The 26,472-nt window shown below is 45.7% G+C and overlaps 1 protein-coding gene across 4 annotated transcripts in view; it reads left to right on the forward strand.

Annotated features, from left to right (window-relative positions):
* Positions 1-340: 340 nt before the first annotated feature.
* The window catches only part of CUNH16orf70 (chromosome unknown C16orf70 homolog), a 45,066-nt gene continuing 18,934 nt past the window's right edge, over positions 341-26,472 (forward strand). For 2 of the 4 annotated variants that reach the window (XM_032284176.1, XM_032284174.1), the window contains exons 1-9: positions 341-427; positions 548-668; positions 10,441-10,523; positions 17,676-17,759; positions 21,790-21,833; positions 23,234-23,313; positions 23,602-23,696; positions 24,681-24,778; positions 24,863-24,975. In XM_032284176.1, coding sequence (XP_032140067.1) covers positions 605-668; positions 10,441-10,523; positions 17,676-17,759; positions 21,790-21,833; positions 23,234-23,313; positions 23,602-23,696; positions 24,681-24,778; positions 24,863-24,975 — 661 coding nt within the window. In that variant the 5' untranslated portion in view covers positions 341-427; positions 548-604. Of the gene's footprint in view, positions 433-547; positions 669-10,440; positions 10,524-17,675; positions 17,760-21,789; positions 21,834-23,233; positions 23,314-23,601; positions 23,697-24,680; positions 24,779-24,862; positions 24,976-26,472 lie in introns of those variants that run through there. The other 2 variants (XM_032284175.1, XM_032284178.1) reach the window with 2 other exon arrangements.

Here is a 26,472-nt window from a genome sequence, read left to right on the forward strand (position 1 = left end):
CTCAACTTGCCCTCTGTACTCGCCTTCTGCTACCAGTGAATTGTGAGTGGGACATGTGTGTAGACAGCAGACGGGTGTTGTGCAGCTGTGTGACGTGTGTGTTGCGTGGTGAACCCTGCTTTGTGTAGACATATGAAGTATGTGTGCTGTAGCGAACAGACGTAGGGGCTCACGAAGTACTGGGCTTCTCGCTCCTAGAGCCCCGATCGTTCCCAACATTACAGCCCCTCCCGGCTCAGCCTCTGCGGCGACGGCGGCTGGATTTGCGCGTGCGCGGCTCCGCCTCAGGCTCCTCCCCGCGTTGGCTCTCCCGCCTTCGCCCCGCCCTCCCCGCGCTTTACGGCTCGGCACGCCACTTTTGCTGCAGTCGCTTCGGCCGCCGCCGCTGCCCCCACCGCCGCGGCTGCCGCAGGTGAAGTGAAGTGAGGTGAGGTGAGGTGTGGTGTTGGGCCGGTGCCGCCGCAGCTCCCGCCCGGTTTGGAGGTGGAACGCGGGTTTGCGGCGGGCCGGCGCGGGCGGCCTGTCAGCCGCTGCTTTGTGTCCTCAGCTCCGGTCCCGTCTGCGCTGCCGCAGGGAGGCCGCCCGGGCCAGGCGAGCCGAACCAATGCTGGACCTGGAGGTGGTGCCTGAACGCTCTTTGGGGAACGAGCAATGGGAATTCACACTGGGTGAGTTTGCGGTCCTCTGTCAGGACCCCATTCGCTGGTCCTTGCTTTCTTCTGGGCTCTTCCGACCTCTTTTCTCGGTCTCTCAAGCCCCTGCGCCCGCAGCTCCTCACCTCGTCCTCTCGTCTTGCTGGGCTCCAGGCACTAGATACCCGCTCCGACTGGCTCGATTTGCCTGTCAGTTGCTCGTCTCGGGTCTCAGCAGGGACCCTTCTGGGACAGTGGGACAGCAGTAGTAAAGACAATAATAGCTGGCTCGCCCCAAATGCTTAATCCCAGGCCCTGCTCTTTGTAGACGTAATTCTCTCTAGTACTCCTCGCCGGCGCCTGAGGTTATGTACTATTGTTATTCCCATTTCCATTTTACGGACTAAACAATGGCTGAGAAGTGGCTGACCCCTCTGATCACCACTGTGGCCTGTGGTCTGGCTCCCACTGCATTTCTGGGCTGTGGCTTCCTTCCCCTTTTTTGTGGGGGAAACCTAGGCTTGGAACCCATGATCAGTTGTTGGGGCTCTGATCAAGGGAGTTGACTTTGTGTGTACTAAAGGGACATCCCATTTGCTTCCCTCTCTCTCTTTTTTTTTTTTTTTTTTTTTGGGGGGAGTCTAACTTTTGTTGCCCAGGCTGGAGTGCAGTAGCGCGATCTCTGCTCACTGCAACTTAGGCCTCCTGGGTTCAAGTGATTCTCCTGTCTCAGCCTCTTGAGTAGCTGGGATTACAGGCACATGCCACCACACCTGGCTAATTTTTGTATTTTCGGTAGAGACAGGGTTTCACCATGTTGTCCAGGTTGGCTGGTCTCGAACTCCTGACCTCGTGATTCGCCCGCCTTGGCCTCCCAAAGTGCTGGGATTACAGGCATTAGCCACTGAGCCGAGCCCCACTTCCCTCTCTTTTGAAATGTAGTCTGTGTGGGATGTTGTACCCCTAAACTCAGACCTCAGTTGTGAGAGTTGAAGATTGGATGAAATGGGAGTTGTGGGAAGTAACATTTAGTTTCTAAAAAATGCAGTTTGGTCATTTTGGGGGTTATTGGCCCAGCTTTCTCCCTTCACCCTCTCCGTTCCCAACATCACTACCTTTATGTGTACAAGGATGTTTGCATTTAGTAACCTGTGTGTTTACTTTGATGTTCCAGCACTAAGAAAAGGGGGTAGGGTAGGTGCTGTTTATTTATGCAGGCCTGAACTTTAGTCACTCTAGTGTGAGCTACTGGACTAAATCAGCTGCTCCATTGAGTTATAGATTATCCTTGACTCTGGAAGACTCATGTCTGTGGAGACAGTGTATTGGAGAAACCAAGTGGTACGGATTGCTGGTAGGGCCCTGCTGGTGCTTAGTGGCTGTGTATGTCCTGTGTGTTGCAAGAGCCAGTTTTTGTTGTTGGTGTTTTGTTTTAAGACAGAATCTCACTCTTTCACCCAGGCTAGAATGCAGAGGCACAATATCGGCTCACCGCAACCTCTGCCTCCTGGGTTCAAGCGATTCTCCTGCCTCAGCCTCCTGAGTAGTTGTTACAGGTACCCGCCACCACACCTGGCTGTTTTGTATTTTTAGCAGAGATGGGGTTTCACCGTGTTGGCCAGGCTGGTCTCGAACTCCTGACCTCAAGTGATCCAGCCGCCTTGGCTTCCCAAAATGCTAGGATTACAGGTGTGAGCTACTGTGCCCAACCACAAGAGCTGGTTTAATTGAGGGGTCTTGGCCAAATTCTTTCATAACTTACCATTCCTCCAGAGTTCTTTCCAAAATGTTAGTTGGTACAAAATGCTCCATTCTCTGGTGAAGCACTAAGAGCTTGGTTGGGAGGCTAGTGATACCATGCTAATGCTGTTTGGCTTCTAGTTAACTCCTTTCCTCTCCTCTCCTTGACAGCTGCCCAAGCCAGGTCCTCTCAGGGCTGGGTAACAACCACAGCCATAGCTTCAAACTGTGCTTGATAATGTGACTAGATTGTGGATCTCTTGGTGGTACAAACATTCAGAGTCCCTTGGTCAAAAGTAGTGGCTAGGGATTGGGCACAATAACTCAGGCCTGTAGTGCCAACACTTTGGGAGGCTGAGGCAGGAGGATAGCTTGAAGTCAGGAGTTCAAGACCAGCCTAGGGAACATAGTGAAACCTCATTTCTACCAAAAAAAAAATTTTTTTTTGTTAGCCAGGCCTGTAGTCTCAGCTACTTGAGAGGCTGAGATGGAAGGATCACTTGAGGTTGGGAAGTCAAGGCTGCCGTGGGTCGTGATCACACCACTAAGCATGATCCTGGGTGACAGAGAGAGACCTTGTCTCAAGAAGACAAAAAGTAGTTACTAGAATATTAATTGAGATCAGGGTTTTGAGAAAACTGAGTGAGAGAGCAAGGCTTCTCTTAGCTGTTGTTTTGACACCGTAACTCTTACTCCTAGCTCTGCTAGTTTCCCAGGAATCAAGGGTTTACCTAGCTCTTTCAAACTGTCTAAATAACAACCAAAAAGAGTGAGAAGGGCATTTCTGTATATTGGGTCCAGAATCAAATTTTAGGGGAAAGCTCATAGACTGAGCCAGAGCCTTCATAATTCCCATGGATCTTAAAATTCATTTTTACGTGATGTCTGCCTGAGAAATGGTGGTCATTCAACTTCACTACACTTTAAAAATAGAGCCATTTTCTACCTCTGTCAATTTCCTCACCAACCCTGAACACATCCAAACTACATTTGGGGCTATTAGGTATGGTTAGGTCTTGGAAGGGAATCTGCTTTAGAATTACATGTGTAGGCTAGTGAACCAGGCAATATTTACCTCTTGCCACCACAAGCCTGTAAGTTAGGTGTTGTTTTCTCCTTTTGCCAGGTGAGGGACAGGCTCAGAGAGAGAGATGATAAACAAAAGTAGCCAGACAGGCATTTCCTGCTTCCCACTGGTCTGTACTTCTGAGAATGGACTCAACTTTGTCACCAGGTTTCTTATTGGAACCTGTGCAAATGCAGATGCAATTATCTGCCTGGCATCACAATGGGGAGCTGCATCCTGGCAGCTCCTTGGCAGCCTTCCTGGTGGCATAATGTTGGACGATTAGGGAAATGCCAGCTACACAGGGACAGGAAAACCTAGGCCAAGCAGCATCTCTGTGAATGTCCCTGATGGTTTGACCAGTGGTGGAGTAAGTAAAGGCAGTGCAGATTTGAAATGTTTTGTTTTGTTTTCTTTTTTTTGAGGCAAAGTCTCACTCTCGCCCAGGCTAGAGTACAGTGGTGCGATCTCAGCTCACTGCAACCTCCGCCTTCTGGGTTCAAGCTATTCCCCTGCCTTAGCCTCCTGAGTAGTTGGGATTATAGGTGTGCGCCACCAGATAATTTTTTATTTTTAGTAGAGATAGGGTTTCACCATGTTGACTAGAGTGGTCTTGAATTCCTAACCTCAAGAGATCCTGCCACCTCAGCCTCCCAAAGTACTGGGGTTACAGGCGTGGGCCTCCGTGCCCGGCCCTGAAATGTTTACAATGAGAGTTACAGAATGTATTGATGTGGAGGCAAATCTCTGAATTTGTTTTTGAAATTAGTCTTGAAATGGACTAAAAAAGGTAGATTTAAGGGTCAGTGGAGAAAATAACCTTCTCCAAGATTTCCTTGTTCCGCAGAGACTGAAGGCTCACTGTGTTGGAGGCATCATCTACCTCTGTGAACTCTGCTCACAAACATTGATAATTAAGTAATAAACAGTGCACAGTGGCTTATGCTTGTAATCCCAGCACTTTGGAAGGCTGAGGTCAGGGGATCACTTGAGCCAAGAGTTTGAGACCAGCCTGGGTAACACAGTGAGACCCTGTCTCTATTTAAATAAAAAATAAATAATTTTAAAAAATGATCTTATTCCCTGAAGAGCTTAGTCTAGTGATAGAGAAGGATTATAGAAATAGTTACTTTTATTATAATCAAGTAGTGGATATATAGGATACTGCGGAGGGGAAGAAAGGACTTGACTGGACCCAGGGGTTCAGAGAACATAGGAATACCAACAAACAGGAGCTGTAAATCTTCCAGTCAAGCGAAAGAAGAAAAAAGAAACACAGTAGAAAAGATAGATGATGTGGGCAGGGAACTGTAAGCAATTTGGTATTGTAATTAGAGCATATTGTACTGGTAGAAGAAAAAATGGATTTCCCATAGTCCCAATTCTGTTTGGTTATAGCTGCCTGGGATACTATCAAGGAGCCTTTGTGTTGGAATTTGTGCACATCTGTGGAAAAGAGGATACATATTAATGAAATGTATTGTGGGCGTTGGTTTGGGAAGAACTGGATTTGAAGAGGTGGAGAAGGAGGAGGAATCTAGAGGTTTCTAACTTGAGAAACTCTATAAGATGTTGGACATAGATATTGAGAGCTAGAATGCAGAGAAGTTGAAAAGATCACTGTTAATCTGTTGACTTTTATTTGCCTTTGGACAGAAAACAAATGGAGATGAGTCAGAAACTGGGTGGTTAGTTGAACCAGGGATAAGCAGCAGAAACATACCCTATTGGAGAGATTTGGAAAAGTTAGAGGAGAGTAGTATTGGCAGAGAGACAATAGGAGTTCTGTAGAGGGAGAGTGGTCAACAGGATTCATGGTATACGACCTAAGTGCTCTAACTAATTCCTTTGTTTCGCAGATGTTCATGACCACCTACAGTTGTGCCAGGCGCAGTGATTGGGTTCTGGGAGGTATTGAGGTGAACAAGACAGACAAGATTCTACCTCTCTGAGGATATAAAGGAGACTAACATAAATAAATGGTATGAGAGGTTTCATTGAATAAGGCAGTCAGGGAAGTGGGGTGTGACCAAGACCTAAAGTGCAAACAAAAGCCAGCTTTGGGAAGAACATTCCAGATTCCAGCAGCAACAAGAGCTAATACAAAGGCCTGAGGTGAGAAAGAGCTTGATGTGTGCAAGTGACAAAGGGGAAGCATGGTGAACAGTAGAAAGAAGATATAGATGGATAAGATCCAGAATATTCAGGGCCTTTTGGTGATGACATGATATTTGGGTTTTGTCCCCCTGCAATGGGAAGCCATTGGAAGGTTATAAGCAGGCAAGTGATGAGATCTGTGAGACAAAGACTTGTGCGATTTAGAAGGCTGACCATTCTGTTAGAGCTGGGATAGTGCTCCTGTTTCTTTGCCATTCATATAGTTAGCTCCCTTTAGAGATCTTTCGTAGCCCTCCTTTACCAGTAGCTGTGTGATGACCAGTCATCATGGCTTCTTTGTTTCCTCTGGGTGGGTTTCTCCCTGGTGACTCAGGATCCTAAGGTCCTAAGATGCCGAGACATCCTTTGATGTGGTTAAGTGGAATCCTCCCTCAAGAAACTGGCATCAGCTGGGCGCGGTGGCCCATGTCTATAATCCCACCATTTTGGGAGGCTGAGGCAGGAGGATAGCTTGAGCTCAGGAGTTTGAGACCAGCCTGGCTGGCATAGCAAGAATCCATCACTTTGAAAAAAAAAGAAAAAGAAGCTGGGTGCAGTGGCTCATGCCTGTAATCCCAGCACTTTGGGATGCCAGAGCAGGCGGATCATGCGGTCAGGAGTTTGAGACCAGCCTGGCCAACATGGTGAAACCCCGGGGGTCTCTACTAAAAACACAAAAGTTAGTTGGGCATGAGCTAAGACTCTGTCTCAAAAAAAAAAAGAATGAAAGAAACTGGCATGTGCCATGTGGATCAGAGAAGCCAGGCATCCTTCCTCTTTCTTGACATCTAACTAAGCTTGTCTGTCTTCTCCACATGGATGTTTGTTCATCCCCACTGGGAAAGACAGCACAGATGGTCCTCCATTTCAGGAATGGCAAAGGTGAGAGATGCATTAGCTTGTTCATATTCTCAACAAACATTTATTGAGTCTCCACTATGTGCCAGGTCTTACACTATGGAAGGATGAAAAGTAGTTTTTGTTTGTTTGTTTTTAGTAGAGATGGGGATTCACCATTTTGGCCAAGCTAGTCTCGAACTCCTGACCTCAGGTGATCCACCCACCTCAGCCTCCCAAAGTGAAAAGTACTTTTTTTTTTTTTTTTTTTTTTTTTTTTTTTTTTTGAGGCGGAGTTTCGCTCTTGTTACCCAGGCTGGAGTGCAATGGCGCAATCTTGGCTCACCGCAACCTCCGCCTCCTGGGTTCAGGCAATTCTCCTGCCTCAGCCTCCTGAGTAGCTGGGATTACAGGCACACACCACCGTGCCCAGCTAATTTTTTGTATTTTTAGTAGAGATGGGGTTTCACCATGTTGACCAGGATGGTCTCTCTTGACCTCGTGATCCACCTGCCTCAGCCTCCCAAAGTGCTGGGATTACAGGCATGAGCCACCGCCCCCGGCCGAAAAGTACTTCTTTAAAGATTGTAAGTCAGCCTTGCAGTTACCTTCAGCTTTCTTCAAATTGAAGAATGGCCCCTCAGATGAGGGCAGAATCAGATTGTTTGTTTAAATGTAAATGGGCCATGAGCTTTTAACCTTCTAATTAATTCTTCATTTGTAAGCTCTTTTTTGCAAATCTCATTTCTTTGACCTGGAGATCAACTGATATAAATGTGAACTGACTGTCATAGGATGAAGTGATTGATGGTCCCTTTTCCTTCCTTTCTCTTGTCACCCACCCTACAATCCATCAGTCTCACTGAGTAAATATTTATTCAACAGTCACTGGATGACCAGGTGCAGTGGCTCACACCTGTAATCCTAGCACTTTAGAAAGTGAAGGTAGGAGGATTGCATGAGCCCAGGAGTTCAGGACCAGACTAGGCACCACAGTGAGACCTTGTCTCTACCCAAAAATTTAAAGATTAGCTAGTTGTGGGGGCGCGTGCCTATAGTCCAAACTACTCGGGAGACTGAGGTGGGAGGATCTCTTGAGCCTGGGAGACAGAAGTTTCAGTGAGCCCAGATTGCACCACTGCACTCCAGCCTGGGTGACAGTGAGATTCTGCCTCAAAACAAAACAAAACCAGTCACTGGGTGGTTAGCTCTAAGCATTGTACAAGGGATCCAGAGAGTGGTGAATAGCAGACACACTGTTTTTGTATTCATTAAACTATGAGTCTTTGTTTTTGGATTGTCCAGGACCTGTCTCTGTGTGTGTTTCTTGTTTAAATTATAATGGACTCTGGAAACAAACTTTTTGGTGGTCTCTGTGAGTCCTTGGAATACTGGAGATGTCACTGGAATTTGGATTAAACTGGGGGCATATGTAAATCTGCTTATAATGAGCTATGAGTTAAAATACCAAGTGTTAAGAGTTAGATATTCAGGAATGCCTCTCCCTGTCACTTTTTTTTCTCCTGAGACAGCACCTGGCTCTGTCACCCAGGCTGGAGTGCAGCCTCCATCTCCCAGGCTCAAGCCATCCTTTCACCTCAGCTTCCTGAGAGCTGGGACTGCAGGTGCACACCACCGTGCCTGGCTAATTTTTTTTTGTATTTTTTGTGGAAACATGGTTTCACCATGTTGCCCAGGCTGGTCTCAAACTCCTGAGCTCAAGTGATCCACCCACCTTGGCCTCCAAAAGTGCTGAGATTACAGGTGTGAGCCACCGCGCCACACCTAGCCAGCCCATTACAGTTTTTTTTTTTTTTTTTTTTTTTTGAGATGGAGTCTTGCTCTGTCAGTCAGGCTGGAGTGGAATGGCATGATCTTGGCTCACTGCAGCCTCCGCCTCCCAGGTTCAGGTGATTTCTCCTGCCTCAGCCTTCCAAGTAGCTGGGACTACAGGCATGTACCACCACGCTTGGCTAATTTTTGTATTTTTAGTAGAGACAGGGTTTTTCCATGTTGGCCAGGCTGGGCTTGAACTCCTGACCACGGGTAATCCGCCGGCCAGGCCTCCCAAAGTGCTGGGATTACAGGCATGAGCCACTGTGCCTGGCCCCCTGTCGCTATTTTTTTTTAATTAAATAAAAAAATAAAAAGAACTAAATATTTGTGGAATTTTAAGTAAAAATCCAGTGAATCCTTGGTAAAAATAAGTTGATTCATGATTCTGGTGGATGGGTGATTTTAGACAGAGTCTTGTTCTGTCACCAGGCTGGAGCTGGAGTGCAGTGGTTCAATCTTGGCTCACTGCAACCTCCACTTTCCGGGTTCAAGTGATTCTCCTGCCTCAGCCTTCTGAGTAGCTGGCACTACAGGTGCGCACCACCACACCCAGCTAATTTTTGCATTTTTAGTAGAGACGGAGTTTTACCATGTTGGCCAGGATGGTCTCCATCTCTTGACCTCGTGATCCATCCGCCTTAGCCCAGAATGCTGGGATTACAGGCATGAGTCACCATCTAGCCCTAGCTAATTTTTTCACTTTTTGTAGAGACAGGATCTTACTATATTCCCAGGCTGGTCTTGAACTCCTGGTGATCCTCCTGCCCTGCCCTCCCAAAGTGTTGGGATTACAGGCATGAACCACCACACCCAGCACTGATTTTAAACTTTTAAAATAGTTCCTGGCTTGGCGTGGTGGCTCATGCCTGTAATCCCAGCACTTTGGGAGGCTAAGGCGGGTGGGCGGATTGTGAATTCAAGAGATTTAGACCATCCTGGCCACCATATGGTGAAACCCTGCCTCTACTGAAAATACAAAAATTAGCCAGGCATGGTGGCAGGCGCCTGTAGTCCCAGCTACTAGGGATGCTGAGGCAGGAGAATCACTTGAACCCAGGAGGCGGAGGTTGCAGTGAGCTGAGATCGTGCCACTGCACTTAAGCCTCGTGACAGAGCAAGACTCCATCTCAAAAATATAAAATAAAATAAAATAGTTCCTTACAAGTCGTGTGCTCTAACAGGCCTTTATTTCAGATATGCAGAGATAAATGCCAGAAAGGAAGAGAAAGGACCTATCTCAGGTCATACCTAAGCCATGGCAGAGTGAGGACCAAAACCTGGGTCTGCAGAGTCATGCAGTCAGTGCTTTTCTCACTTGGTTCTTTGGTTCATACTTACTTTGCTTTCTCTGAGCCCTTGCCTGCTTGAGATCAGTGTGGAGGTCCCTATTTCCAGGAAGCTTTTTTATATATTCACTGCTTCCCCTTCCATGCACGTCCAACCCTTTGGCTTCCCTGGGCCACATTAGAAGAATAATTATCTTGAGCCACACATAAAATAGACTAACACTAATGAGCAAAAAAAAAAAAAAAAAAGTTAATGAGCTTAAAATAAAAATGAATAAAAGGTACCTGCATCTTTTTTTTTTTTTTTTTTTTTTTTTGAGAGGTTTGCTCTGTTGCCCGGGCTAAGTACCGTGGCGTGATCTTGGCTCCCTGAAACCTCCACCTCCCTGGCTCAAGCAATTCTCATGCCTCAGCCTCCCGGGAAGCTGGGACTACAAGTGTGTGCCACCTCGCCTGGCTAATTTTTGTATTTTTTTTTTTTAACAGACTCAGGGTTTCACCATGTTGGCTAGGCTGGTCTTGAATGCGTGACCTCAAGTGATCCTCCCACCTTGGCCTCCCAAAGTGCTGGGATTGCAGGCATGAGCCACCGTGCCCATCCCATGCATGATTTTTGTTAATATCCACCACCACAGATAAGCAAAAGAGTCAATGCATTCAAAGAGTTGTACACCTGTGCACAGTCCAAGTATTCTTTTAGTGCTTGCTGCTTAACTTTATTCTAGCTCTTACTGTTTATTGAACTCTTATTTACTCATGTATCTGTAGACCTTAGTAGCCCCCAACCATCCCCAGGCTTTACTACAGGGACCAGTGCCTAATGCAGTAGTAGATGTCAATAAATGAATAGCCACAATAACCACAGAGGTGTCTTGCTTTATTTCAGGAATGCCTCTGGCTCAGGCAGTAGCCATTCTTCAGAAGCACTGTCGCATCATCAAAAATGTCCAGGTTCTCTACAGTGAACAGGTAAGTGGTAGCTGGTTTGTTTATTTAAATAGCATCTGTTGGCTTGGTGCTGTGGCTCACACGTTTAATCCCAGCACTTTGGGAGGCCAAGGTGGGTGGATCACTTGAGGTCAGGAGTTCGAGATCGGCCTGACCAACATGAAGAAACCTCATCTGTACTAAAAATACAAAATTAGCCGAGTGTGGTGGCGCACGTCTGTAACCCCAGCTACTCGGGAGGCTGAGGCAGGAGAATCACTTGAACCCGGGAGGCAGAGGTTGCAGTGAGCTGAGATTGCGCTGTTGCACTCTGGCCTGGGTGACAAGAGTGAAACTCTGCCTGTAAAAAAACCAAAAAACAAAACGAAAAAACGAAATAGTGTCCCTTGGCAGTGAGTCACTTCCAGAGCTGATGCTTTGGGAATGGCTGACTGGCAAGGATTGCTGTATTGGAATGGGAGAATCTCTAGCACCAGCCAGTTATCAGGTACCTTATCCTTGATTCTGAAACTTCTGCTCTTGATACTCTAGTACAAGTAGGTTTGGAAGAGCAGTAGTAATTTAACCTATGTTTTGCCTGTGCTCATCTTGCCTACAGGCCCTTAAACAGGGACTTTTCAGTGGTAGGTTGCTTCAGAGGCTGTCTCTGGTCTTTTAGGATGCTTGTCTTCCACTTACGTGTTTAAGATGTTTAAAATTGTCTTTTCTGCTTTGTTGGTTAGTTTGTGTTCAGGATTGTTGAAGTGCAGATCTCTAGCTAGCATAGCATACCAGGTTTGAAAGGAAACAGATATAGTTCACCCTTTATCACTCTCAAAGAGAAATCTTCCCTCCATTGAACTCTCTGAAACTTGCAGTTCTGTGGCATAGACCATGCGCTGCCATGTTGAACAGCCTTTTTGGGTGTCTTTTTTTTAATTAATTAATTAATTAATTAATTATTTTTTTTTTGAGACGGAGTTTCGCTCTTGTTACCCAGGCTGGAGTGCAATGGCGCAATCTCGGCTCACCGCAACCTCCGCCTCCTGGGTTCAGGCAATTCTCCTGCCTCAGCCTCCTTAGTAGCTGGGATTACAGGCATGTGCCACCATGCCCAGCTAATTTTTTGTATTTTTTTTAGTAGAGACGGGGTTTCACCATGTTGACCAGGATGGTCTCGATCTCTTGACCTTGTGAGCCACCGCGCCCGGCCAGACTTTTAGGTGTCTTATGTGCCACAAGCCTCAGGGAATAGTTTTGAGCCTACAGTGGCTAAAAGATGTCCCCAGTGGCTTTTCTGAGATCCTTTGAGTACTGGTTTGATTATTGCAGTTCTATTTGTTCCAATTAGTTTCAGATCCTAAAGCAAATGACAGCTTATTTCTGACATGAAGAATATTGTAAATTATAGGTGGGCAAAATTTCTGAGAGGCTTCTCAGTTTGGCTTGGAGCAGAGTCAAAATTAGGCCTGTTACCAATACCCAGAGATTACATTCTTCCCTGTAATACCCCTCTACCAGCCTAGTGAGACCCCCATATGAGGGATCTTTCTGAAAGAAGAAATGCTTAGTCTCCAAACAAGTGCTGGAGTATTCCTGTGGTGCCTACGACAGAACAGGGGACTTGTAGGAGTGGGCAGGGGTTTCTTGAACCACTGTGGATTCTCACTGCCAAAGTGGATTCTCATTAATTAAATTAATTTAATTTAATTTAATTTTTTTTTTTTGAGACAGAGTTTTGCTCTGTTGCCAGGTGCCAGACTGGAGTGCAGTGGTGTAATCTCGGCTCACTGCAACCTCCACCTTCTGGGTCCAAGCAATTCTGCCTCAGCCTTCCAAGTAGCTGGGACTACAGGCACGCACCACCACGCCCAGCTAATTTTTGTATTTTTAGTAGAGACTGGGTTTCACCATATTGGCCAGGATGGTCTTGATCTCTTGACCTTGTCATCCACTCACCTCGGCCTCCCAAAGTGCTAGGATTACAGGCATGAGCCACCGTGTCAGGCCTAATTTAACTTTTAACAAAACTTATTTTAGTTTTTTTGAGACAAGTGTCTTGCTTTGTCACCAAGACTAGAGTGTAGTGACACACTCACTGCAGCCTCAATCTCCTGGGTTCAAATGATCCTCCCACCTCAGCCTCCTGAGTAGCTGGGGCCACAGGTTCATGCCACCATGCCTGGCTAATTTATATTTTGTAGAGATGGGGTCTCACTATGTTTTGCAGGTTGGTCTCAAACTCCTGGGCTCAAGTGATCCTCCCACCTCAGCCTCGCAAAGTGCTGGGATTACAGGTATGAGCCACCACACCTCGTCTGGATTCTCATTTATAAAATGAAGGGTAGGCTGGCTGCCATAATCCCAGTACTTTGGGAAGCTGAGTTGGGTGGAACATGAGGTCAAGAGATAGAGACCATCCTGGTCAACATGGTGAAACCCTGTCTCTACTAAAAATACAAAAATTGGCCAGGCACAGTGGCTCACATCTATAATCCCAACACTTTGGGAGGCCAAGGTGGTCAAATCCCAAGGTCAGCAGATCGAGACCATCCTGGCCAACATGGTGAAAACCCATCTCTACTAAAATACAAAAAATTAGCTGGTGGCACCTGCCTGTAGTCCCAGCTACTCAGGAGGCTGAGGCAGGGGAATCGCTTGAACTCAGAAGGTGTAGGTTGCAGTGAGCCAAGATAGGGCCATTGCACTCCAGTCTGGCGACAGAGTGAGACTGTCTAACAAAAAAAAAAAGAAAAATTGGCTGGGCATGGTGCTGCGCACCTATGGTCCCAGCTACTCAGAAGGCTGAGGCAAGAGAATCACTTGAACCTGGGAGGTGGATGTTGCAGTGAGCCAAGATCGCGCCACTGCACTCCAGCCTGGCAACAGAGTGAGACTCTGTCTCAAAAAAAAAAAAAATAAATAAATAAATAATAAAATGAAGGGTAGCATTTTGGGAGACTAAGGTGGGAGAATCACTTGAGCCCAGGAGTTCAAGACCAGGCTGGGCAACATAATGGGACCTTGTCTCTAATTTTCAAAAAATAAATAATAAGTAAATAAATTAAATAAAATGAAGGATGGGCAGTATCTTTTCTTTTTTACTCTCAGATCATCTCTAACCTATTCTGACTTTCATTAATTAGACCAGGAGGGAATTGCCTCATGACAAGTAGCAGCCATCAAAACAGGGAAAATGGCATACTTTTTGAGCTTATAGCCACGTATACATTCAGCTAAATCATATTTAGACATCTTAAATTTTGAGGGTGCCTAAAATTTGAAAATAGGCTTTAAACTTTTTCTTTTTTTTGGTTTTTTTTTTTGGTTTTTTTTTGAGACAGAGTCTGATTCTGTCACCCAGGCTGGAGTGCAGTGGCATGATCTTGGCTCACTGCAACCTCTGCCTCCTGGTTTCAAGTGATTCTCCTGCCTCAGCCTCCCAAGTAGTTAGGATTACAGGCGTCCACCACCATGCCTAGCAAATTTTTTTATTTTAGTAGAGACGGAGTTTCACCATGTTGGCCAGGCTGGTCTCAAACTCCTGACCTCAGGTGATCCGCCCACCTCGGCCTCCCAAAGTTCTGGGATTACAGGTGTGAGCCACCATGCACAACTTTTTTTTTTCTTTTAATTGAGACAGAGTCTTGCTTTTTTGCCTAGGCTGGAGTGTAGTGGCACAACCTCGGCTCACTGCAACCGCCACTTCCTGGGTTTAAGCGATTCTCCTGCCTCAGCTTCCCACATAGCTGGGATTGCAGGCATGCGCCACCATGCTCAGCTAATTTTGTATTTTTAGTATACACAGGGTTTCACCATGTTGGTCAGGCCGGTCTTGAACTTCTGGCCTCAAGTGATACGCCCGCCTCAGCCTCCTAAAGTTCTGGGATTCCAAGCATGAGCCACCACGCCCTGCCTGGAATAAATCTTTGGTTCAGGATCAAAAGGAGACGGTCTCTCAGAACTCTGCTGTAATGCTTCTTTTTATCTTTTTTTGAGACAGTGTCTTCCTGTCACCGAGACTGAAGTGCCACAGTGTGATCATTGCTCTCTGCAGCCTCCCCCAACATTCCTCCTTTAGTTTTGCCACTCTTGGGCTCAAGCCATTTTCCCACCTCAGCCTCCTGAGTAGCTGGGACCACAGGTGTGCGCCACCACATCTGGCTATTTAAAAAAAAAAATTTGGGCTAGGTGCGGTAGCTCACACCTGTAATCCCAGCACTTTGAGAGGCCAAGGCAGGTGGATCACTTCAAGTCAGGAGTTCGAGACCAGCCTGGCCAACATGGTGAAACTTCGTCTCTACTAAAAATACAAAAGTTAACCGGGTGTGGTGGTGTGCACCTGTAATTCCTGTAGTACAGGAAGCAACCTGTACTAATCCCAACTACTCGGGAGGCTGGGGCAGGAGAATTGCTTGAACCTGGGAGGCGGAGGTTGCAGTGAGCCAAAGTCACACCACTGCACTCTAGCCTAGGTGACAGAGTGAGACTTGTCACAAAAAAAAAAAGTTTTGTAGAAACTGGGTCTCACTATATTTGCCCAGACTCTTCTCAAACTCCTGGCCCTAAGCATTCTGCCTGCTGTAGCCTCCCAAAGTGCTAGCATGAGCCACTGCACCCAACCAATGTGATGCTTCTTAAATGTGGGTCCTGTCCTCTTCTTCTGCCTACTTGCCTTCCTTACTTGTTTGTCTCTTCATTTCCCAAATGCAGAAAACATTTTGTCTGCATTAAAATTTCAGAAATATCTTCTTGTCTCTATGCAAATCACACCTTGGAAATTAAATATCAAGTATGCATGTCAAGTACATCCCTTCTTTCTTAGAGGGAAAAGATGTTAACAACTAGTATCAGAAGGTTTTACTGAACTGCTTCATATGGAGGATAGCTGGGTTGCTGGAAGAACCTGCTTAAATATCACATAGTATATGTGTATTTTAGTTTTAGAGAGATAAAGTATTAATACATTGACTCTGAGAGTGACCTGATTACTTTTGAAAATTGCTGTGTTATATCCTGAATTATAACAATGCCAGAAAAAAAAAAAAAAAATCAGATCTTGGGAAAGTATAGAAAAATCCAGATTCTTGCAACATTCCTCCTCCAAGCAAGATTCCTGAAAGAGACTAAAATGTTGCTTCACTCTGCTTACTTCCATTGAATTGAATGGCTCTCTCCAAAGTGGAACTTTGTGTTCTGGGTTGATATTGGTAATCGAAGGTCAGAGTTCACTGTTCCATTATCTTGCTTGAGACCTAATGATTTAGACATTCATATAGACCTACTGGAAAATTACAACATTCTTCCTTTAGTTTTTGCCAAGCATGATGGTACTACCTGGGCCTGCTGCCTTGTGAGGATCATTGGGACAGAAGGAATCAAACTGCACTAATCCCAAAAGACTCTTTGGAGAGCATTTCCCCAATGAGGCCAACACCAGCAGTTGCTTGTGGCCTTCCAGCCCATGTCCCTGTCTCTGATGGCCATATCTTCATCATATACTTTGTCTAACTTGAGAAGCTCTATAAAGAAACTAAACCTTTTGAGCAGCTACGTGCTAGTTAAAGAAGGGTGGGGTTTATTTATTTATTTATTTATTATTTTTTTTAGACAGAGTCTTGCTCCGTCGCCAGGCGCCAGGCTGGAGTGCAGTGGCATGATCTCGGCTCACTGCAATCTTCGCCTCCTGGATTCAGGCAATTCTCCTGCCTCAGCTTCCCAAGTAGCTGAGACTACAGGCGCGCGCCACCAGACCCAGTTAATTTTTGTATTTTTAGTAGAGACGGGGTTTCACCATGTTGGCCAGGATGGTCTCGATCTCTTGACCTCATGATCCACCCACCTCAGCTTCCCAAAGTGCTGGGAAAGGGTGGGGTTTTAGATGGTGTTTTTCCTTCTACTATTGGGCAGCCTCTGTCAGGGCTGTGGAGAATTTTGAGACATTGAATCTTTGAATTAATTGCATTGGACCAGAAGCACGAAGATGGGGCAGACACAAGAGGAGAGTGCTATGTTGCGGGTACTGGGCTAGGTGCTTTCTGACCTACTATCTCTGTCCTCAGAACAACCCTGGAGGGAAGGGATGAAGGTATTCCCATGAAGATACCAGAGCTCAGAGAAATTTTGAGAGTCACCTAAGGTCACAAGGGTTCTGTTCACTGCTTTGTTCTGCTACTCCCCTCCCCCAGGATTCAGAAGGGGCAAATGCAGAAATGTGACTCTTTAGACCTTAGACTTAGGCTTTTCAGAAAGAAGCACATGTGAAATGGTATGGTATGTCAGGGGGAGGGAGAAAAGCGGTAAGAGGGTCATCTCATAATCAGATCACAATATATTTCTTTATCCTAGAATTTAATCAAAACCATCAAAGAATAAAAATATGTTTACTGTGAATGATACGAACAACCTGGGTGTCAATGAATGTAGGTTCAGCTGATAGGCATAAGCAGTATCTTCTGAGTTTAGATCCTGGACTAGGCCTTTTCACATGACCTGTATTCCTCACCAACTGCTCTGTAGGTTTGATAGCAGTGAACTTCATACTGTAGATGTGAACCATGGAGCCTCAACGGAAAATGACTTGTATGTTAGTGTAACTTTGTCCGTTTTCTCCAGGTATTTTTACTCAGAGCCCAGAAGGGAGAGGCTCTTTTCAGCTGATATTAAGAAACAGCATCTGCAGGCCGGGCGCGGTGGCTCAAGCCTGTAATCCCAGCACTTTGGGAGGCCGAGGCGGGTGGATCACGAGGTCAAGAGATCGAGACCATCCTGGTCAACATGGTGAAACCCCGTCTCTACTAAAACTACAAAAAATTAGCTGGGCATGGTGGCGCGTGCCTGTAATCCCAGCTACTCAGGAGGCTGAGGCAGGAGAATTGCCTGAACCCAGGAGGCGGAGGTTGCGGTGAGCCGAGATCGCGCCATTGCACTCCAGCCTGGGTAACAAGAGCGAAACTCCGTCTCAAAAAAAAAAAAAAAGAAAAAAAAAAGAAACAGCATCTGCAGGCTAGAAGTAAAAAAACTGTGTATGTTCATGCAGCAGTTTTTTTCTGGTTTCCAAGCATCATTAGCTGAAGGAGAGGGACTGCCTACACTCAGACATTCCCTATGCATTGCATTTATATTGTAAGTTTTTCAGTAGGTGCTTAGTGAATAAATCAGTTACTCAGAATGTGTTTTATTTTTGTTTTATAGTCTCCTCTAAGCCATGACCTCATTCTTAACCTGACTCAGGATGGGATCAAACTACTGTTTGATGCTTTCAATCAGAGACTTAAGGTAACTATAAATGACAACTAATGTTTCATGTCTGGCTGGACCAGTCTTTCTGGAGCTGTTTAGTATGTGCTATTTGAGATGTTTCAAAAACTTATAAATAGTTGTGGACTTCTTTGGTTCAGAGATCACTACAATGTAGGAAACTGAAGCTGTGCCTGTTCCCCTAAAAAGAGGGAAGATGGAAGTAGGTTGGGATGGTCAGAAAGAGGCTGGAAAGGGCTGCTTTCCTAGGCTCTAGAGGGGAAAGTGAAAGAGTGCAGAAGATTTGGGAAACAATGCTGTGGGGAAGGGGCTTTTATGTTTAGTAGGAAAACAAGATTATTTTACTTCATTCTTTTGCCAAACAGTGTACCTTGGTTAGAAAATGGAAACTGTTCTTCCTAGAATGCTGGGGCTTGGGTTAACACCACCAGCAATTAGTTGATTCTTTAACCCTGGGGAGGAAATGTAAAAAAAAAAAACAATTTACTAATATGTGGGGCCATCTTTATTGGCATTTGAGTATAATTTGATAAAACCTGTTTCAGTCCAGGCTGTTTTTAATACACCCTGTTTACAAATGCCTGGGCCTCATAGGTTAGTCATGTGACACCAGACTCATGCCTCAAAGTCATGAGATTGAATGGGCCCCAGGCAGTGGCATGCCCAAGCTGTTGTCCTGGTTAGGTTATGGAGTAGCCTTTACAAAAGACTTGGGTACTTCCCAGTTATCATCATCATTGTTGCAGGTGAACTGCTAAGGAAAGAAAACAGAACTTGGAAAGAGAATCAGTATGTGGAATTAGAATTCCTCATTCTATCTCCTGTCTCCATGGCCAGAAGTTCCACACTGGGAAAGGGCAGAGGATGATCTTCAATGTGGCATAATCACAAATTGGGGGAAAATTAGTCTGGTAACATGGAAATGCCTTTACAAGTAGTAATTTCCCTTTGACTTGGCAAAAGTCCAGTTTAGAAAACGTAACCCAGAAACACTGGGGTAAGGTAATGGCATTTTATAGTAATAACAAGCTGGAAGTAACTTAAATGGGCAACAAAAGGGATGGCCAGGCGGCCCATAGAATCACAGCATGATGAAGACAATGTCATATGTTTAGTGAGTGTTTAGTATATGTTAGGCACATGACTGGGTGTTTCATATGCATTTTCTAATTTAATCCTAACAAGGCTTTGAGTAGGTACTGTTTACCAGTAAGACAACCGAGAGACAGACAAGATAAGTAGCCTACCTGATGCCAGGCTTTTAACTTGATGTTGACAATGTGTGGTGGCTGGCCACTTAGGCTCTGTTGATGGGTCTGGGAAATAAATGAGAAGAGCTGAAGAAATTTACAGAAATTTGAGAAATGGGAAGTACCTTTGGATAGGAAAGGAGATAAAATAGAACCTGGCAGTCCTCTTCTGCCTTCTGTGAGATCCCTATGAAGGAGAGACTGGTCTCCTGCCTGAATCTTCTGGAAACTGAGAAAGTGATCACCCAGATGCTTTTGGTTGGCACCAGCCTGACCTGACTTATCTTCCTGCCCTTCCCTTCAACATCTTCAAAATCCACCTCTTCTGATGCTGCCTCCTACAGTTGCTGCCTACCCTCTGCCTCAAGCCTGAGAGAGACGGCCCTGTGAAATGAGGCTTTATAAGTCAACCTTTACAGCCACCTGTCTTCATTTTTATCTTGGCCGCTGCCACATCTCTTCCCTCTGGGGAAATCAGGAGCTTCTCCAGCCCAGTGGTGGAATATCATGGGCTTTAGGCGTCCCAACTGCTTGTTACTGTGGTACAGCAAGCTCCATGAGATGAAATCTGCTTGTTGATGCTCCTAATGACATGAAGGACTCCAGAATGGCCAGCACTCTGGGTCCATTGCCACAAGTGCTGCCTCGTGCCCTGTGATCAGCTCTGGTCCACTGTTTTCCCATTGATCAGGCAGGGTTGAAACACCTATATGTGTTGGACCCATATGGCTATTGGCAGGTGGGGTGCCAGTGACACTGGAGGAACATCATGCAGGCTCACTTCCACAGGGCAGGTGGTGGGAAGCTTTGAGGGATGATTGGTCAACTGTAGGAGTAGAAATGAGGGAGGTGAGTGCCTGCACCTACTATGAGCAGGAGGGCTTCTGACTGAAGGTACAGGCCCTCTGCTAGCGCAAGGCTCTGGGCTCAGTGAAATGGCATGCCACTTTGGCATGGTATACTGCCATACCCAAACATTCTGATGGGGACACTGGCTGTCTTCTGAATCATAGCTGTTCCTTTCTGCCGTTCCTTCCACAGCGCCTCCTAGTACTTCTTTTTGTGCTTTTAAGCTTTTTATTTATTTATTTATTTATTTTGGCCTTTAACTAGCTTCATACTAGGCAGAATTGCCTAACATGAATTGAACACCTTCCCTATGCAAACTGAGTCAGACCCCAAGGGTCTTAACTTAGTGGACCAGTTAACAGAATACACAAGTGTGGAGGAAAGGGTTCATTCCAGTGCCTAGCAGAGGGAGCGGTTCTTTCTAGCAGATAGGATCAAAAGAGCTACATTATAGTCAAGAGATTTCCAATTTGGTTCAGTGTTATGGGATACGGATAGTCTCCGGCCAAAAGTGAACTACTGTCTATTATGTCTCAGTTTCTGTGGCAGTGCCAGATGTTCCTGCATACAATGCCCCACAGCCTCTTCCACAATCAGGCTCAGATTGGCAGGACAAACAGATACTGAGCCAGCTCTGCTTGTGTCTCCACAATGAGAGCCAAACCTCCCCACTGGAAGATGGTAGGGGGTGCTCTGAGCCCCTAGAAGCTGTGCTGCTGGCTGCCAAGCCCTTGACACCATTGCATGGAGGAATTCATAGTGCTTACAACGTGGCGCCACTAATGGCAGAGTGTTAGGTGATGCCTTTTTTTTTTTTTTTTTTTGTCTCTGCCCTACCCTGAGTTCTTGATGAGGCTGAATCCATTAAAGAGGTCCTTCACAAAGGTCCTGAGGTTTTCTCATTTCAACCAGATCCCTTTCATCAGGGATATAACTAAATACTGTCACACTTGTGTGAGCTAATATATTATGGCTTGCTTTCTGGCAGGATAGACCTCCCTCTTCCATCTTTTTGTTTTGTAAACAAAATCAACTTCAAAATAAGCTGTTTTCAAAAGCAACCCACCAGGCATGGTAGCTCACTCCTGTAATCGCAGCACTTTGGGAGGCTGAGGCAGGTGGATCACCTGAGGTCAGGAGTTCGATACCAGCCTGACCAACATGGAGAAACCCCCCGTCTCTACTAAAATTACAAAATGAGCTGGGCATGGTGGCGCATGCCTATGTAATCCCAGCTACTTGGGAGGTTGAGGTAGGAGAATCAGTTGAACATGGGAGGTAGAGGTTACAGTGAGCCAAGATTGTGCCATTGCATTACAGCCTGGGCAAAAAAAGCAAAACTCCATCTCAAAAAAACAAAAAGAAAGAAAGCCAACTTGGGTTTTAAAATGCAGCAAAGTATGAGATGGGAGGAAGGGGGCTTAGTGTCCGAAGCACAGCCTTAACAAGCTTCATGTCTGTGAAAGAGATCATTGCCCTATAGAGTAGTGTGTGCTCTAGCCCGACCGAGAAGTGGATTGGCCTGTAAGGGCCTTGACCCAGAGCATCCATAGACATCTGTTGAGCAGTCCACCAGGAGAGGGAAGTGGGGAGGTTATGCTGTGTGTTTTCTCCCTATTTTCAAACTGAGAACAAAGGGCTGGTATGGTGGCTCGTGCTTATAATCCCAGCACTGTGGGAGGCTAAGGTAGGAGGATCATATGAGTCCAGGAGTTTGAGACCAGCCTGGGCAACCTAGTCTTTTAATTTTGTTAAGATCCCATCTCTACAAAAAGTTTTTCTTTTTTTTTTAATTTTAAATGAGAACAAAAGATAACATGCAGTGCCTCCATAAAATTTCTGTTAGTAATAGCTTTTTTTTTTTTTACTATTTATTCTATAATATGTATTTTTAATCTTTTTTAATTTATCACGTTCAGAGCATTGACAACTCTTAAACTTTTTTTTAGGTGATTGAAGTATATGATTTGACTAAAGTAAAGTTAAAATATTGGTAAGTTTTCTCCCCTGCTGATGTATGTCTCACTTGGTTCAGACAGGCCATATCTACTACCTTCATGAAGTTAGTAAAGATTCACATCTGCCACAGTCCAGGGATTATAGCCTGGTGCCATGATTTCCTGAGGCAACCAGCAAGCCTGCTCAGTTTCCTGGAGAAGAGAAGTAAACCTCATTAAGAATATGTGATATGTTTAACACTTCACACATATGTCATCTAACTTAATCCATTCAACAAAGCCAGACCTCAGCTCAGAGGTGATCTGACAATAGCTTTCCTCCACCTGACGGCCTTTCTTGGCACCTATTTTGATGAGTAATAGAGGTGGGACAAACCAGATAGTTCTGACTCCAAAGCCTATGCTGAAGAGAATGCCAAAGAGACCACCATTTTAGAGCTGTAATGTACTTTTTAGAATTGCAGTGGAGATGACATGCACAATCCAAAGCTGTTGAGCCCCCATTATGGCAAGGCAGCATGCCAGCATTTAGAAATCTAGAATACTCCTTTTTTTTTTTTTTTTTTTTTTTTTTTTCTGGAGGTGGAGTTTCTCTCTCTGTTGCCCAGGCTGGAGTGCAGTGGCGCTGTCTTGTCTCACTGCAATCTCCACCTCCTGGGTTCAAGCGACAGAGTACTCCTTTCAGTAAGTCTCCAAACTTAACTGGCTTCCCCTTCCCTTTGTGAGGGTGTCAAGAGGACCTGCTTGATTCCTGAGACAGGCTCAGGCACTTTTGCTCATAGACAAGCAAATGTGTGGTACCGATGGGCCCCTGCAGGTTCTACTTGTCTTTTAGTTTTGCTGGGGCCCTCATACCTCAGGGTTTGGTGGCTTCTCTTCTCTACCCTTTTCTTCCTTTTTTTTTCGAGATGGAGTTTCACTCTGTCACCCAGGCTGGAATGCAATGGCTTGATCTTGGCTCACTGCAGCCTCTGCCTCCTGGGTTCCAGCGATTCTCCTGCCTCAGCCTCTTGAGTAGCTGGGTCTACAGGCACATGCTGCCACGCCCGACTAATTCTTGTATTTTTAGTAGAGATGGCGTTTCACCATGTTGGCCAGGATGATCTCCTGACCTCGTGATCTACCCACCTCGGCCTCCCAAAGTGCTGGGATTACAGGCATGAGTCACTGCACCTGGCCTCTACCCTTTTCTTAAGAGTCACTGGTGTCTTGAAGCCCCAGAGGATCGACTCTGTATATCAGCCTCATGAGAATTGACCTTCTCCTGACTTCATTAATTGTCTTACTTAAAAGTTCTCTAATTAAACTTTCTATTTTAATATAATTAGAGACTCACCTGCCTGTATCTTAAAAATAACTCTCCCAGCTACCGTCTCACGTGGTCTGTGAGCCCATCTTTTGAAGCCTAGTATTAAAAAATATTTTTGTTTTTCAGTGGCGTGCATTTTAATTCTCAGGCCATAGCTCCTACCATTGAGCAGATTGACCAGTCTTTTGGTGCAACCCATCCTGGAGGTAAGCCAAGTCCATCTGATTCCTCTGGTCATCAGTGGCAGTTCAGAGCAATAAACCTGCCCTGTAGTGCCATCCCACCCTACTTCCTAGAGTCAGGCTCCCGTATGATTGTGATTGGTTCTTGGGTGTGAAGGAAAGATCCTCCCCCTTGTTTTCAGCCTAGTAGGCCAGTTTAGAAACAAGCCACAAGGAAGATGTTTCCAGTCATTACTCCCTGCCAGGCTGGTTTATGGTAGCCATTTCAGATGCCAGTCAACCATGTTATTTTCTTCTCCCCCACCCCTACAGTGTACAACTCCGCTGAGCAGCTCTTCCATCTCAACTTCAGAGGACTGTCTTTCTCTTTTCAATTAGACTCATGGACCGAGGCTCCCAAGTATGAGGTTAGCCCTTCATGTCCCCTAGTGTTTGTTGTCCAATGTCTGTGTGGTATGGCTCAGCAGATGGTGTCATGGGATGGGGACAGAGGAATGGGTATTATATAGGCAGTCTTTCTTTGGTTTCCCTGTCTTTGAGGTCTTTAGGGGACAGGGAGGGGTAGAGTGGGTGGGGTTGACAGAGGAAGAACAATGCCCAGGCTGGCATTCCCAGGAAAAGGATAGTTCCCACCACGGAGTGAGGTCAGGCTCACTTTCAGAGATAAATTCATTCATTCCTTATTTTAAAGCTCCTAATCACTGCAGTTTTCCTGCTGGCCTAGAATTTGGAGATTTCCTCCTCTGGATTTTCAGTTACCTTTGTTTTTGCAAAGGAAACATTTCATTCATCCTTAGGCCTGTGAAAATGATAAGCTTTTGTAAGGCTTATTTTAATTAAGCAAGCATTTTTGCATTTTCCCCTATCAAGAAAAGGAAAACTGGCCAGGTGCAGTGGCTCACACCTGTAATCCCAGCACTTTGGGAGGCCAAGGCAGGCGGATCACTTGAAGTCAGGAGTTTGAGACCAGCTTGGCCAAAATGGCAAAACCCTGTCTCTACAAAAAAAAAAATTTTTTTTTTAATTAGCCAGGTATGGTGGTGCATGCCTGTAGTCCCAGATACTCAGGAGGCTGAGGCAGGAGAATCACTTGAACTCAGGAGGCAGAGGTTGCAGTGAGCTGAGATCACGCCACTGTACTCCAGCCTGGGCGACAAAGTGAGACTCTGTCTCAAAAAAAAAAAAAAAAGAAAGAAAAGGAAAACCAAGCAGAATTAAAGGTGAACTTACATGGTGTTTGGGGGAGTTTACTGACCTAGAGCCAGGTTTGAGGATGTGCTTTGACCCTTTGACCTGAGCAGCTCTTGAAGACCATGAGTGACAGGGAAGACCAGAGCCTGAATCCTATGACCTGTAGTGCCCTAAGTAAAACTCTTGTCCTGTGTTTGCAGCCCAATTTTGCCCATGGCCTGGCTTCTCTCCAGATACCCCATGGAGCAACTGTAAAACGAATGTATATCTACAGTGGCAACAGCCTACAGGATACCAAGTAAGTGTAAGGAGCATGAGTTTCATGCTAAGGCCTGGGCTGCCTGGGAGAAAGAACCAAACCTCTGCCTGTGCCTGTCCCCAGGGCTCCCATGATGCCTCTGAGCTGTTTCCTGGGCAATGTGTATGCTGAGAGTGTAGATGTTCTTCGAGATGGAACTGGACCTGCAGGTTTACGACTTCGCCTACTTACTGCAGGTCAGTGACTGGCTTTGAGGTCATTGGATTCCCCATTATACCCATGTTGAGACATCCTAAAATCCCTTGTGCTTAGGGTGTGTCGTAGTCCATTCAGGCTGCTGTAACAAAATACCATAAACTCAGTGTCTGCTAAACAACAGAAATTTATTTCTTACAGTTCTGGAGGCTGGGAAGTCCAAGATCAAGGCTCTGGCAGATTCAGTATCTGATGAGGGCCTGCAGTCTAGTTCATAGAAGACACTTCTCCCCATGTCCTCATATGGTAGAAGGGGCTAGCCAACTCCCTGGAGTCTGTTTTATAATGGCACTAATCTCAATCCTGAGGTCTCTGCTTCTGTAATGTAATCACCTCTGAAATCCCTGACCTCCTAATACCATCACCTTGGGGGTTAGGATTTCATAACATATGAATTTTAGGGGAACAAAAGCATTCAGTCCATTGCCACATAGTTGGCAGAAGACATATGATGCAGAGGTTTACAGTTAAAGCTTTTGTTTAGTTTTGCCAAGGGACTAGACATAGTCTTATAATTAGCAAATCTTAATAAGCAACAGCACTGTTTCTCAGCATGCACATAGGCCTGCTGTGTGCTTATATAGCTTTGTGGCAGTTCCCAAGTGTTTCTGGAGATACATCCTGTGGGTCGCAGTGCTATCTGTCTCCCCGTTTTTCTTTCTTTTTTTTTTTTTTTTTTTGAAATAGGGTCTCGCTCTGTCACTCAGGCTGGAGTGCAGTGGCGCAGTCACGGTTCACTGCAACCTCCACCTCTCAGGTTCAAGGATTCTCCTGCCTCAGCCTCCTGAGTAGCTGGGATTATAGGCGCGTGCCACCACATTGGCTAATTTTTGTATTTTTAGTAGAGATGGGGTTTCTCCATGTTGGTCAGACTGGTCTCAAAATCCTAACCTCGTGATCCACCCACCACAGCCTCCCAGAGTGCTGGGATTACAGGCATGAGCCACCGTGCCCAGCCAGCTCTTTCCCCCTTTTTTCTACCTTGTTTTGTTTTGTTCTAAAAGAGATGGTCTCTCTGAGTGCAGTGGCTCACGCCTGTAATCCCAGCACTTTGGGAGGCCAAGGTGGGCAGATCACCTGAGGTTGGGATTTTGAGACCAGCCTGACCAGCATGGAGAAACCCTGTCTCTACTAAGAATACAAAATAATTAGCCAGTTTTGGTCACGCATGCCTATAATCCCAGCTACTCAGGAGGCTGAGGTAGAAGAATCAGTTGAACCCAGAGGTGCAGGTTGTAGTGAGCTGAGATTGCACCATTGCTTTCCAGCCTGGGCAACAAGATCAAAACTCCATCTCAAAAAAAAAAAGAGAGGGAGAGAGAAAGAGATGGTTTCATTCTGTTGCCGAGGCTGTAGTGCAGTGATGCAATCATAGCTCACTGCAGCATCAAAACTCCTGGGTTAAAGGGATCTTACCTAAGCCTCCCAAGTAGCTAGGACCACAGGTGTGTGCTGGCATGCCCAATTCATTTTTGTGT

The sequence above is a fragment of the Sapajus apella genome, unplaced genomic scaffold, assembly GCF_009761245.1.
Source record: "Sapajus apella isolate SASKATOON/1434 unplaced genomic scaffold, GSC_monkey_1.0 scaffold15, whole genome shotgun sequence".
Taxonomy (NCBI): domain Eukaryota; kingdom Metazoa; phylum Chordata; class Mammalia; order Primates; family Cebidae; genus Sapajus; species Sapajus apella.